Genomic DNA, 13,990 nt, shown 5'->3' on the forward strand with positions numbered 1-13,990 from the left:
AGGAGGGCAATGAAAATGACTGGAGGGCTGGAGCACCTCCCCTATGAAGACAAGCTTACAGTGACCTTCTAATACCTGAAAGGGGCCTATAAGGCTGGGGAAGAGCTGTTCGCTGGGACATTTAATGATAGGACAAGGGGTAATGGTGTTAAGCTAGAAAAGGGTGGATTTAGGTTGGACATTATAAAATGGTTCTTTAATACAAGAGTGGTGGGTCGCTGGAACAGGTTGCCTGGAGAGGTGGTGGAGGCCCCATCCCTGGAGACATTCAAGGTCAGGCTTGATGGGGCTCTGAGCAATCTAATCTGGTTGGAGATGTCCCTGCTTATTGTAGGGGGGTTGGACTAGGTGACCTTTAGAGGTCCCTTCCAACCCAAGACATTTTGTGATTCTATGATATGTGTTATTCTGGATACTTAAGCCACACATTTCACGCAGAGCATTCAGATTTGCATTGAAAAGACAAGAATTCATCCAAACACTGTATTTCTATGTAGCATATATGATGTGTGATAACTTATGGTGACCAGTTTTTTTTTTCAAAGGTTTTTTTCCTCCACTGTAGGACAAATTTTACATTTCCAGAAAAATCTCTTAAGGACACAGATGACATTGTAATCTCTGCATGAGGGCTGGGTTGTGAGAATAAATGGTAGAGAACCTTTTAAACTCTTAGTTTTTTTTTTTAAAGGTGTCACTTCAGATAGATTTCTGTTTACCTGATCTCTGTCTATCACATCTGTATATGAAAACACACTACCATGTTTTTTCAGCATGGTGTGTGATACAGAATATCTCTAATTCAAAGCACTTCTATGGATTTTAGTAGGTTTTTTTACCCCATGTATCTTTTGTCAATATATCGAGGGTCCTTAGGAATGAGTCCAGCTGCCTAGGCCTGTAAAAGAAAATGGGAGAGAGATAGAGAATCATAGTTTCTAGAATCTCTAAATCAGAGGATCATAGAATTGTTTTGGGAGAAAAGACCTTTAATATCAGCAAGTCCATAAACAACTTCTTCGTGTGAAAAAAGGAATTGTCATGTTTTAAAGACCCAGGGTCAGTTAGGCCACATGGCTCAGATTCAAGTAACTTACACAGATTTGCCAGCTCTCTACAAGACTTTAAATATTTAATGATTTTGAGAAGACCTTGCTCTGAGCAGTTTCAGGAGAGTCTTCTTCTTTTCCTGTAACAAAACAGGAAATTTCTCTGGCTCTCATTTGTGTGAAGAAAAATCTTGAAAGTTGCCCCAAAGGACTTTAAAGGCTTGAAAAACAGAAAACAAAGAAAATATCCCTCAAAATAAAGTAAACTATTGTATTTTAATCCAGTCCAGTGACCTGAGGGCACTGGATTGGTGAGCCTTTCAGAAGGTAAGCAGTGGCTTCTACTTGTTGTTGGAAAGTTGATGGTGTAGATACAGGATCTTCTGTCCAAAAGATACTTTTCCTGGGACAAGAACACATGGAACTCAATGAATGTTAAGTAGTATTTACTTCAGGTGTAAAAATGCCTATTTCAGATTAAAGAAAAGAAACACTTTTTGGCAATAGTTCAAGAGAATTTAAAAAAAAAAAAAAAAAAAAAAGGAAAAAAGCAGCTGTTGGAAACCACTCAGATGTTAGGAATGCTAGAAATAATCCAGCTGAGATGGATTAATAGGGAGAATGCAGGTGATACGGTGGAAGTGGCCTAATAAATTACATTTATCATTCATCTTTGAAGTTCTTCGTGTGGGTACTATCAATCACTATCTGTACATGTGTGTAAAGGTGTGTCTGGGTGTGAGTGACAGAGAAACCGATGTATTCAATTTATTTACATTTTTTAATTGCTGTAAAATTAGTCTGTGGGAAAAGTAGGCTGAAAGGTCTCATGCCAAATACTGTGTGAACTGTGAAATGTTTTCAGGCTGAGCCAAAAAAATGCATCTAACAAGTGTACAGCAAGTGAAATACTTTGTCTTATCCATCTTTAGAATGAACATTGAGTGTTTTTTAAGGACTGGTCAATCCAAAGCTTGGCAGCAGAAAAGGAAAGAATTTGGTTTGTTAGTTTTGGGGTGTTTGTTTTTTTTCCCCTCAGTTGCTATGGAAACTGGAGTATACATTGCCTCACAACCCAGGAAAATTACTTTGTTAAAACTATGTTGATCTGTGTAGTCTTCTCTCGCTTTTGTTCACTCCTGCACTGTAAACATTGCAACACCAGAGCTGCTTTTGTTTCCAAGTGATGCTCCCTGGCATGCAGTTTGAGGCACTGGAGACCAATGTTTTAGGAGGCCTCTTCCAGATGAAAGTGGCCTGATTTCACAAGGTGCCTAGAGCTGGGCAGTTTTTACTGGCCTGTTGGGGAGATGTGTTAGAGTCAGAGGGCTTTTTAAATCAGGAAAACTTAATATGGGCTTAAAATCAAGGCACCCTTTTTCCAAATCGCCTTAAAAGCCTGTTGTGGAACTGACCAACTTGAGCAATTGTCTCTCTCCCTGCCAGAAACCACAGCTGTGTCAACAACACAAAGTAGGCATTGCTATCAAAGGCAGATCTGAAAGAATTAGAGTAGACACTTTAAATGTGGTCATCCCCAGAAAAGGTTATTAATCATCAAAAAGAAGCCTTTTCCGTGTGCTACAAAAATAGCCTGATCTCGGCAAATGCCGGCCTCCCAGATTTCTCCTTTTCGTATTGTGGTTAAGGAGAAAAAAGAAAGCCCAGGATGAAGTCTGGATGTCAGACAACAGCCTTGTTTCTTCAGAGCACCTTAACACTTTGCTTCTTCACCCGCACTAATCTGTCAGATCGGTGGGAGGCAGCGACGGTCCCTGCAGCTGCTGGAACCTGGCATCGTCCTGGCGGGATTTGCAGCAATGCTGTGCAAAGTCACAGGGCAAAATCTGGAACCTTCTGTGCCTGTTAAATGTTGTAAAGCAGATCTGTGATCCATCATAAGTTAATCCAGATGTGACACAGTGTCAGAAATCCGAAGGTGTTAGTAAAAGGAATCCTACTGTAGCACAGCTTATAAAAAAGAAAAGAAGAAAAAAGCATGTAATCAAACCATGTTAAGTTGCCCAATGCTAGTGTATTTTCAGCAGTTTGTTTTATGCTGGGAGCAAAGGATTTTCTGGCAGTAAACTCCAAAATGCTGGTTGATTCAATACTGTGGAAAACCAGTCTGAAGTCTGGGAGTAAAACAACCAGTCTGAGCAGCCAGTATCCTTCCTTAGAAGCTGCTGCAAGTTGTCACGGTGTCTTTTTTAGGGCATGTCAAGCTAGTCTTGGAGCAAGTTTTGCCAGGAAAAGAAGTAGAGTTTCTAAGTAGTTGCGCCTGTTTTGTGCAGATTCTGTATTGGCTGACTCTGTTCAAGGTGACTACCACGAAGCAGCAGCTGCCTAGGTGTGATTGGTTTTTTGCATAGGATGCTGTGTGGTGAGAAAGCCTGCTGTTGGGGCAAATGAATGTCACCAATTGCTGCAAAATCATTGTTCTGGCCAAGGGAGTGCTCAGCCAGACATCTGTGTGTCAGTCTATCCAAATCAGCCCTTCAGGGAGGGATCTGACACAGCTCTTTGTGTACATCAATACTTTCCAGCCTCTGTACTAGCAATATCTCAGTCTTTCCTGCAAGCTCCTGTGCAGGTGACATCAGAGATGCTGCTCAGCCATGCTCCCTACAGGAGGCTGAATGAAAATGTGCTTGGGATCTTGAAAGTTGTTCTGTCTGCAACCTTAAAGACTTGAAGGATTTTAAGAGTTAGCTGTTGAAACCAAAAGCCTTAAAAAGTGGTATCTGTGTTCCATTTGAACAGCTGGCATTGAACTTGTGTGGCCTGGTGGTGATGCATGGCACTCCTCAGAGCACACTGCAATTACACTGGGTAGACCTCTTGATTTCTAGTGGCATCCAGAGTGCACCAAGCAAATCACAGCACCCTGGGTCAGTATTATTTCAGTGGTGGCAGCTGTCATAGTTGCGGCACTTACGTCCTGGGATATCAGGATTTCAGCAGAGACACTGGCTGTAGCTACCCAAAGGCATTGGCTGCCTGTTTGGTATAAGAGCCCTCACAGGTCTGAGAGACACTGAAATAAATTGTGCTTTGAGAGTGCATTAAACTGTTCTGCTTGTGCTGTGCACAACAACTCTGGTTGATTCTGTGGACATCTCACAGCAAGAGGCGTCCAGCTTGAGCAGTCCACAGAACTTCAGTGGCCATATTCACCTTCCACACAGAGGGGTACCTGCTGTATTACAGCTGAGGTGTAGTTTGGGCACTTTCCCCTGTCACTACTGCCTGAAGAGCACACGGTCACACAGATGGCATAAGAGGAATTTATCATAGAGGATTATTTTGCAAGGCTCAGCAGCTGTGGTGTGAATCAGCAGTCCTTTATTGCTTGTTGCAGTGCTGCATTCAAGAGAAGGAGGGAGCTTAGGCTGGAGTAATTCCAAAGGACCAGGGCTCTGCTGTAGCTGCCTGAGACTTATCTGCAGAGAAAGTCTGACTGAATCCCATATGGAAGAGGCACCTCGATGTTACCTCCTCTGTGTCCATCTCTGAACTGCTCTGCCTTCAAAGGAAGCTCACAGACCTCAACCCCCTGTCAGTATTGTTCCCTGGAAATGTCTTCCACAATATAAAATACTTCAGAGCAGAATCACTAGGATTTATCCTGGGGGTGATGAGGCATTCACAGATGGGAAGGTGGAATGGGAAGCTTTCTTTTTTGCTTCCCACTGTATGGTGCCTACAATTTCAGACTTTCACCGCTCTGTCTGCAACTTCCGCTAACTGGACCTCAGCCATCTTTCCTCCCACTTAATCTCTCACGTACCATGTGTGCTCGCTGGGACTGGAGAGCAGGGTTGAGGGAAGAACAAGCCACCATAAATACAGCAGGATACAGCATGTTGTAATATCTCACCAGTCCATAAATAACCATGTACTTCAGCTGCTCACTGTTCCCTCTTTGGAGCTACCTGGAATCGTGTAGATCCTTTCCCTTGGTTTTCAAGTACTGTCTATAAAGGCAGTTCCTACCTTTAGGCAGGAAAGTTGGATGTGCCTTCAAGATTGTGGATTTGTCACAAAGGTGGAACTTCTAATAGTTCCATCTTCAACTTCTCTTCAAAGAAGAGGAAGTCCAGTGGTGGTGGTCTAAGAGCAATGCCTCAGTGCTGCACACAGATGATGAAAGGACTTATTTCAGCTTTCACCATAATGATGCTGTTGTTGTTACTGGACCTATTATCAGTCAGAAATTAAGGAGTGGAAAATATGCTCTGTGGTAATGGAGGGAAACAGAAGCCCCTACCTTTGCATCTGCTAACACAGCCTGAAATGTATGGGTGTACAAGTAACACTGCCTCAAAGGAGACAGTTTTAAAAGGATGTCATTAACTTGGAGTGCACTTGTGAGATGGCACATTCACTTTTGTTGGAGTTCCTTTCAAGATTGGCTTGTATGAAAGATACAAGAGAAATAATCTACTCTGATATTCTTCTTGCACTTTTTCTGGGTGTATTTTGTTTTTTTGGTGTTGTTTTGGTTTGTTTTTTTGTTAAATGATCCTGTTTCTTACTAGCTCTGTGTTTTCTCATTATTTTCATTTTATTTCTCTCAGATTTGTTCTCTGCCTTGCCTGTGTGGTAGACACAGCAAGACATGGGCTTGCTGATGAGGGCAGACACAGCTTGAGAGAAGCAACAGAGGGACAGCCAGCAGGAGTGATGTGGAGGAGGAAGGGGGATACTCATAAGACCTTCCTGGTCAAGGTTTAACACTGGGCTTCCAGTTAAACATTCCTGAACAAGAAGAATATGTAACTGAGAGGTTTTTCCCATGTAAAGGCTTAAAGCCACTAGTCTGTGACACGGCTGTTGAAGGGTTTTCCTCTGTTTTTATAGAGAAGAGACAAGCTTCTGTGAGTGCAGGGAGAGGAAGCTGGTCCTATCTTGTGAAAAGCCTTTCTCAGCATGTACATCCCAGTTGTCCCTCTCAAGCGCCTGTTCCCTACCTATTGCAGTCCTAGATAAAATTCTCAGGTTAAGCAGATTCCAGCCTCTCCCCTGGGCTTTACTTATCTTCAAAAAGCATCATGTGTTTAACCATGTTTTCTGTTTGATTTATTCCTATGGTCATGCTGATATCCCAGCAAACCACAATTCTGTTCTGCTAAAGCAAACTGGTCTGGTGAAAGCCAGCCAGCTGTGGCCCAGCCACCACACTCTGCGCTGCACGTGTTAGTGGTTGCAGCACAGGGATTCCAACCCACCATTCTTAGCTGGAGCTAGGGGTGGGGGAAGAAAGCAGGCTTTGCTTTTCAGAGTGAGGTGGAGTCCATGCCCCTCAAGCCCTACCCCTCTCGAGTCATCAATAAACTGCCAGATCCAGGTTGCTGAGTGTAAGTTCCCCTGTGGAGTTTAACAGGAGCCAGCCGGGCGCCCTTCCCTGGCGACATGACTCCTCTGGCTGCACCAGCCTCCTTTCCCTCCTCCAGTCTGTTGAGATCTGAATGCTAGTAAAACAAAATTATGTTATATATGGGTTTATAATGGCAAGCCTTCCCCTTTGCTTGATGCATACAAATGCTTCCAGATCCAGAATGGATGAGTAACTGGTGCCCTGCAGCAAGTTCTGCTCTGTTAGACTGCAGCCCCTGCCTGTCTCCTGCCAGAGAGTTGATGGGGTTTCTGGATGGACCTTCTTGGAAGTTGTCAGCAAAGGCACTTATAGCCAAGCTGCTGATGACATATGAAGGGGAAAGAAGGAAAGCTGCAGTCCTGTGAGCTGTGGGCAGCATCCCATAGAGGCTGGCTGTGTGCTCACCTCCAGGGATTTCACTCTTCCATGGTTCTGAGTAGCCTTGGCAAGCTCCACAGGCAGCAGGGTGCCTGGATAGCCTCTGGCTGGAGACCACTGCCTTTCTCCTTCCCCCATGCTCTGGCATGGCTGCTAGGACCTATCGGAATGATTGAGACCTATAGAAAAGCACACCATTGGCATGTGACTGCTCCTGCTACGGGTTACCCAAAGGCATGCTGTACAGGTAGCAAGGCAAGGGGCAGGATCATGGCTAGAATGGCCTGCAGGAACACCTGGGGACCTTGTGGCTGTAGGTTGTGCCTGGGGCTTTGCCAGGGGGTCCAAGCTGCACATCCAGCTGCACTGACAAGGCCAGGAGGATGACCAGCAGGTAAGTGGCCCACCATGCAGCCCAGCAAAGAGCTGCTGTAGTAGTGGAACCGTGCTCTGCACCCCACAGTTGTGTCCTGTCTTTGCTGGACAGTGTAGCCCCTGTGCATTCAGAGCTGTGGCTTTCCCATGGGAACAGCCACAGAGGCATGCTGTGAGAGAATTAACTCATTTATCTAATGAGAGGCAGTGGCATGAAAGATCTTATGTCTGTGGTATTTCCCACTGGGGCACTGAAGGACCAGCTCCCGGATTCAGTGGGACCCATCTCTTGTTCCATGCACATGTGCCAGGATAGTCTCTTGTAACCTGGGCTCCTGTCTCCAATCATTGCTCCCACGCCTGAAAATTTGGGTCAGAAATTGGGAAAGCCCCTAGTAATTACAGAGATCAATCAGGGAACAACTGAGAGCGCCGTGGTTTCTAGGAAGCACCACTCACCTCCTGACTGACCAGCCATTCCTCTTGTTTGTGTTTCATCTTCCAGCACTCTCTCCAAGTGCTGCCATGCCACGGTGGCCCTCCTGTACCCCTTCACCTGGCAGCACACCTACATCCCTGTGCTGCCACCTTCCATGATCGACATTGTGTGCTCGCCCACCCCCTTCCTCATCGGCCTGCTCTCCAGCTCCCTGCCCCGCCTGAAGGAGCTCCCAGTGGAGGAGGTGAGCCCTGCACCCCCTCCATGTCCGTGCTCTTGGTTGCTTCCAGTGGGCCCAGTTGTCATCTGTCCCAGAAAGGCTGTCCTTGAGAATCTGCCTTGGCAGATGGAGGAGCTGAGGGTCTCAACCTCTGGCTCCTGCAGGCGCGGGGTGAGGGAGGAGGTGGACATCCCCTGAGGAGGCAGAGGGCTGCGTGCTTCCTTGTTTGCAGCTTGGGAAGGTGGGGGGCTGGGATCTCCCACCCTGGAGCTGCTGTGGGTAGGAGATGATGTTGTTCAAGTTTCTGCATAGCACTGTCCAGGGACTAAGCACAAAATCCACCAGGCTTGAAGTATGATTGCTACTCATTGGCCAGGATACCTGTCCCTCTATTTAACACAGGTGCCTAATGAAAGGAATCAAGAATTAAGAACCAGATTCAGGGTGCCCAAGGGTGAAGGCAGCAAGGCGGAATGTGACTGAGGAGGCATTTTCTTCACTGCCCACCCAGGGGACAGCGGTGCAGTGCACAGGGAGAAAAGACAGAGCTCTGACCCTGACACGGTGGTGGGGAGCAGTGGGCCTGGCTTGGAGAACTGCTTCCTGCTGTCCAGGCTGTTCTGTGGCAAGGTGGTTAGAAAACTGCAACAAGGCTCAGCTCTTGGCTCACGCTGGGTGCCTGCTCCGGCTGCAGTGGTGGGTAGGAGGAACAGGGGCAGGGCCAAAGCATTTCTTCCAGAGCAGTTACAGGTTAAGATAAACTCTGATGATGGAAATAATTATTTCCCCTTTTTATTCTTGCTCTCTCATTCTTAGGTCCTCGTTGTTGACCTTGTAAATAACCGGTTTCTGAGACAGGTGAGCAGAGCTGTTTTGTATCTTTCACCTTCTGTCCCCTTCTTCCTCCACACCTTATCTCCATCCATGTTTGCTGACCGCCCTGGCTGGCTGGATTGTTTACTCCCCACACAAACTGAGGCAGGATTTGTGCATGGCAGTGTTACAGTGGTTGCTGTGTACACATATATGCAATATGATAGTCCCAAACCACAGCATTGAGGACTGAATCATTGTTTATTCTCTCTCTTATTTTTTTAAAGAGGGTTAGTGGCAGCACTTGAGCACTGCAGGTCCTTAAGTGTCAGCCTGTAAGGCTGAGGACAGAGCTAGAAAACCTCAACTTAGCACTGTCTGCTGGGGAGCAACAGGGGCTGTTCCAGCCTGTGTCTGTCAGTCCATCTTCTATTGCATACCTGGCCCTGAGTGGTGAAGGGGGCCTTGGTGATTTCTTCAAACCCCTTCCTGCCCAAGGAGTTTGTGATTCCTTGCTCCTTGCAGGAAGCCAGCACATGGGAGTCTGCCTGTATGTTGCTTTGCAGATGAGAGATTGCCTGCTGATTTTTACTTCCCTTTGTTGTGAAGAGAAAGAATGGGATAACGAAGGGGCGAGGATAGATGTGTAAACATGCTCCTGGCCGGGAAGCTAGTTTTACCCCCCGGGCTTTTCAGCAGATCTCTGAGCACTGCTGGCTGCTTCAGTCTCAGCCGTGCCTCAGGACCCACAGGTAGGATGGGACAAGTGCACCTCCCGCTGCAGGGAGCAGCGTGTGGGTGAAGGCCACTCCTTTGAGCAGCTCTGGCTCGGCTGCCTGAGCTGCAAGGGAAGCGCTTCACCTTGCACCTCCTCTGCAAGGCTGAAGTCAAATCATGGTGTCTCAGCCAGGGCTGGTGGGAGCTTGCACACAGTCACCAAGCAGTTCCTTGGTCTGCGGGAGCTTCTTCCGCCTCTGTGACGGGATCAGCGCCAGGGCAGAGCTGAGCAGGGGGTTGTGCTCACCTGGCTGCACGCCGGCTGCGTCCCCGCTGTGGCGGTGGGAGCGCCCACGGGGGGCTGTGGGGCCACGGGTGGGCACTGTCTGGCAGCCTCTCGGGTCAGGCACCTGAAGTTCTTGCAGAACAGGAGAATATTTGGGGCAGGACACCCCCTTTTTCTCTCTTGTGCTCCTTGATAGTCCTGCACTGGGAGGTGCTGGGAAAGGGCCAAGTGTATTGCGAGTTCTCCCTCTCCTCGTGGTTCGTTTTTAGTGCTCCCCCTGCTGTGCTGGGGACAGGATCGGAGCTGGTGAGAAGGGCAGGGGCTGGCCATGGCCCAGGCCCTGAGGGGGTGGCTCTGTTTTGCAGATGGAAGATGAGGACTCCATCCTTCCCCGCAAGCTGCAGGCCGCCCTGGAGCACATCTTGGAGCAGAGGAACGAGCTGGCAAGCGACAAAGAGGAGGGCCCTGTCAATGGCAAGCAGGGTAAAGCTCGGTGCCTTTCAGCTTAAAACCACGTCTCTGCCTGCCTCTTTTTCTCCTGTCGCTTCTTAGGGGAGAACTAGGCTTGTATTAATTTAACACCACAGAAGCTGGAGGTAGGTGAGGATTTTGGTTGCAGCTCTGTTAAATATTCCTTTGCACCGGTTTCAGTTCTCTTTGTGTGAAGAGAAACAGTGCTTACCCTTTCCTGACTGTGCTTTCCTTAGGGCTCCAGGGAACACCTGTATTCCTTTTGGAGTGGGGGATCCCACAGGCCCCTCTCTGCTGCTCGCCTGAGTGATGCAGGCTCCTCTGGGCAACAGTCCGCCTGGAGAGCTGCAGTCTCAGAGGCAACTGTGTGGCTCACAGGCACCTGGGCTGAGACAGGTCTTTGGGGGCACTATGGGCAACTCCTCATTGCAGGGGAGCCAAGGCAAAACATGGTGGCTTTCAAAATAGAAGCAGCCCAGTGCTATTCCATGGCAAGCACTTCCTAGGATGCTGTCTCCCTTGAGCAGCTTTTTCTACTCAGCCTAGGTCTTCAAAAAGCCAGGGAGTTTGTGACCAGGGCTTTTCCTGGCACATCCTTACAGCATTATCCTCACCGCTGCCACTTTCTTTTCTCCTCAGAGACCAGCCCTTTGAATGAGGTGGTGTCCGAGGCCTTTGTGCGTTTCTTTGTGGAGATTGTGGGCCACTACTCCCTCTTCCTGACCCCGACCGAGCGAGAGGAGCGGACCCTGCAGCGTGAAGCTTTCCGCAAGTCTGTCTCCTCCAAGAGCCTCCGACGCTTCCTCGAGGTCTTCATGGAGACGCAGATGTTTGGGGGTTTCATTCAGGAGCGGGAGCTGCGGAAGCAGGGGATCAGAGGTGAGGGGCTCTGCCTGGGCTCTGCAGTCATGAAAACTCTGATGTTGCTCCCAAGAGAGCCAGGAGATGCTCACCAGTTGCCAGCTCCATCCTCAAACCCGTGGCTGGAGGCTGCAGTGTCTGTGCAGGGACACCAGGAGGGAGATGGTAGGGAAGGGCTAACACAGGCTGATGGTTTGTTCTGACAGCCCTGTGCAGCCTTCCAGAAGTCACTCAGGGATTTTTTTGTCTCTCCTTATATTCCCAAAGGGGAGCCTGGCCTCACAGGAGCGTGGTGGGACATAGTGTTTGCACAGGGCATGGGAACTGGCTGCTGTAGAACAGGGGCTTTTTGTGCGTGATCTGGTAGTTTCTTGTTGAGGTTGGGGTCACAGACACCCTTCTCCACTACAGTAAGGGACATAAGTGGTATCCCCCATGTGTGTACCTCTTCGTTCCATGTTGAATTCCCATCAGGACCATCACTGAAGGTATACACTGCTGGAACAATGTGCACTCTTGTCCACTTCCCTTACCTAGAGGAAGATCTGGCTGGATTGGTTGTGGCTGTTTTGGCTAGTAGAAAATGTGGATGCTCATGTCCTTTCCAGGGCTGCTCCTGTTGTTTCACTGCTGTTATCCCACAGTCCTGAGGGCTCTACTGGCAGCTGGATTTTCCCCTCCATGCTGTTGCTTAGTGCTGGCCTAGCAGTTTCCTCCCAAGCACTAGTGAGCAGAGGACACTTGACTAGGTGGCTGCATGAAAGAGGTTTTGCAGCATGGTAAATCCTGTGTGGCAATTCCCCAGATGATCTCACTTTCTAGACTTAGCCATGGTCAAGCAGAGCAAACAGAGGTTTTGTCTCTCCCTGTGCAAGGTACAAAAGCTTGGCATAGTGGGGGAGCAGGTGGTAGCTGGGATTCTTTGCTGGGAGCCCTACAAACACAGACCGAAGCTCCCACTCCAGATCCAGACTCAGCTGATGGAGGAGGTGGGGTGAGTTGTTTGTTCTCATGTGCAACAGTTTCTTGGTAAGCCAGGACAGTGTTCTTCCAGGTGGGCGTTCTCTCTTTTTTTTATAGGGAAGCAAAAGAGAAGTTGCTGACTTCTTTCTTTCTGCAGGTCTGTTTGAGGTACGGGCTCAGGAGTACCTGGAAACTCTTCCCAGTGGGGAGCAGAGTGGAGTCAATAGGTTCCTGAAAGGCCTTGGTAAGGAACCAGCAAAGCCCTTGTCTTCTCAAAAGGCTTGGGCTTCTTGTTGCCTTCAGGTTTGGCAGCAAAGAAGCTGCTGAAGGGTGGCAGGACTTGGCTGGTGGCTGCGTGTGGCTTCTTGCAGGGCACTGCTCTAAACCTTGAGTGATCAGTGCCTGACCATGTGTCTGTGCTTGGCACACTGTATCCCTGCTCTGGCACACTGTTGGCTCTGCCCCCTGGTCTGCCAGTTGTCTGGAAGTTGGTGGGGAACCAAAATTTGGGCCATGAGCTATGTCTGTATCTTCCGAAGGTTATGGGATTGTCTGAAGAGGCGATAGAGCAACCAGGGGTGGTGGATGCAGTTCCTGATGGGCAGAGTGACACAGTCTTCATGGCCTTGAAATTTGCCCATAGGGATCAGCTGTGGGAATTGTCCAGGAGTATCCTAAGACCGAAACAATTTTCCACTGTGAGTGAGGCTAGACAAGAGCTCCAGACTGCTGTTAAAAGTCCTTGATATAGTCCTTGAAAAGTCCATTGGACATCATGGCTAAGGAAGTTTGATCATGTGCTTGGGGCTTGCAGGGTCCCGATTTGCAGTGCTGCTCCCAGGGGGTGGACAGAGCTATGACCTGCTCTGCAGGCACCTACTTGAGCTTTGCAGAGCAGGTGACTGTGGATAAGGACCCAGGGCTGGCAGAAGAGGCAATTCTCTGCATAGACTTGCTCAGCTGATAGTGGTAGGAACAGTGACACTTGTTTTGCCTGATAAATCCATTTTCTTTTCTCCGTCTCTCCAGGCAGCAAAATGAAATTCCTCCACAAAAAGTAGAAGCGAAGCACATCCTTGTTCCATAGAAGAGAATGGCTTTACCATTTAACAGCAATAAATCAGACTATTATCAACCATTCCCATTCAGCCTGCTTCCAGGAGCCAACAGCCTTGGGTGTGCTGACCACGTCTGGGATGCACTCCCACTGGTGTCTGGTGCCACAGGAAGATTTGATGGCTGCTGGGCTGCCAGGACAGACTTCTGGATATCTACAGTACCATGCACTGGACCAAGCACTCTCTGAACTCTGCACTAGCACGTTGCAGGCATCCCAGCAGATTGGATCTCATAGCTAGTCAACTCTTTGTTTTGTTGTATTTTTCTATTTATATTTGGGTTAGAACAATTATTAACCGATGACTCTTGCCCTGCCTCCTCTCTCCAATTGGTGCTGCAGGAAGCCAAAGCAGGACTCCCAGGGGACTGAGCAGGAAAAGCTCAGGCACAGAGTAGAGGAGGAACAGAGACGAATGGAAATAGGTCTGTGCAAAGCGAGGACACTGAGGGCTGCAAGGATAATGTGGACTGACCAGGAGGGACTTCCAAGCAAGGGAGAAGGGTGAGAGGGAACCACTAAATCTACTGAGGACTTGATAGGCCAGCCAGCTTCCTGGGTGGCTGTGCCAGGGAGTCCTGGCATGAGGAGAGGCCTTTTTTTACACAGTGTAATTAAAAGTGAGTGGTGTAAAAAGCGTGCAGACCTTGGTGTGTTGGGTAAAGGGACAAGCTTTGTCTGCCCACCAGCCCACCTGGTGCTGAGCATGAACATCTAGCAGCTGACCCCTCAGCTTGGCCAGGCCCTTGGCTTCCCTGTGAGCCTCACAGCCTGGGTGGACTCATTCCCTTGCCTGGCCACTTGCAGGGCAAGCCCGAAGTTTAGGTGGGCTGTCCTCTTCTACCTGGGGTGTTGCTGCCAAGGAACACAGTAGGAAACGGGCAAGGGGAGAGTGCCTTCTACCACCTTCTGAGTTCCTGG

General features: G+C 48.6%; 1 protein-coding gene across 6 annotated transcripts in view; it reads left to right on the plus strand.

Moving 5' to 3' along the window:
• DENND2A (DENN domain containing 2A) overlaps window positions 1-13,704 on the plus strand; it is a 62,253-nt gene extending 48,549 nt beyond the window's left edge. For 4 of the 6 annotated variants that reach the window (XM_051640499.1, XM_051640512.1, XM_051640510.1 and 1 more), the window contains 6 exons: window positions 7,688-7,865; window positions 8,658-8,699; window positions 10,023-10,140; window positions 10,768-11,007; window positions 12,110-12,196; window positions 12,982-13,704. In XM_051640499.1, coding sequence (XP_051496459.1) covers window positions 7,688-7,865; window positions 8,658-8,699; window positions 10,023-10,140; window positions 10,768-11,007; window positions 12,110-12,196; window positions 12,982-13,013 — 697 coding nt within the window. In that variant the 3' untranslated portion in view covers window positions 13,014-13,704. Of the gene's footprint in view, window positions 1-7,687; window positions 7,866-8,657; window positions 8,700-10,022; window positions 10,254-10,767; window positions 11,008-12,109; window positions 12,197-12,981 lie in introns of those variants that run through there. The other 2 variants (XM_051640521.1, XR_007891644.1) reach the window with 2 other exon arrangements.
• The last annotated feature ends 286 nt before the right edge of the window (window positions 13,705-13,990 follow it).

The sequence above is a fragment of the Apus apus genome, chromosome 1, assembly GCF_020740795.1.
Source record: "Apus apus isolate bApuApu2 chromosome 1, bApuApu2.pri.cur, whole genome shotgun sequence".
Taxonomy (NCBI): Eukaryota; Metazoa; Chordata; class Aves; order Apodiformes; family Apodidae; genus Apus; species Apus apus.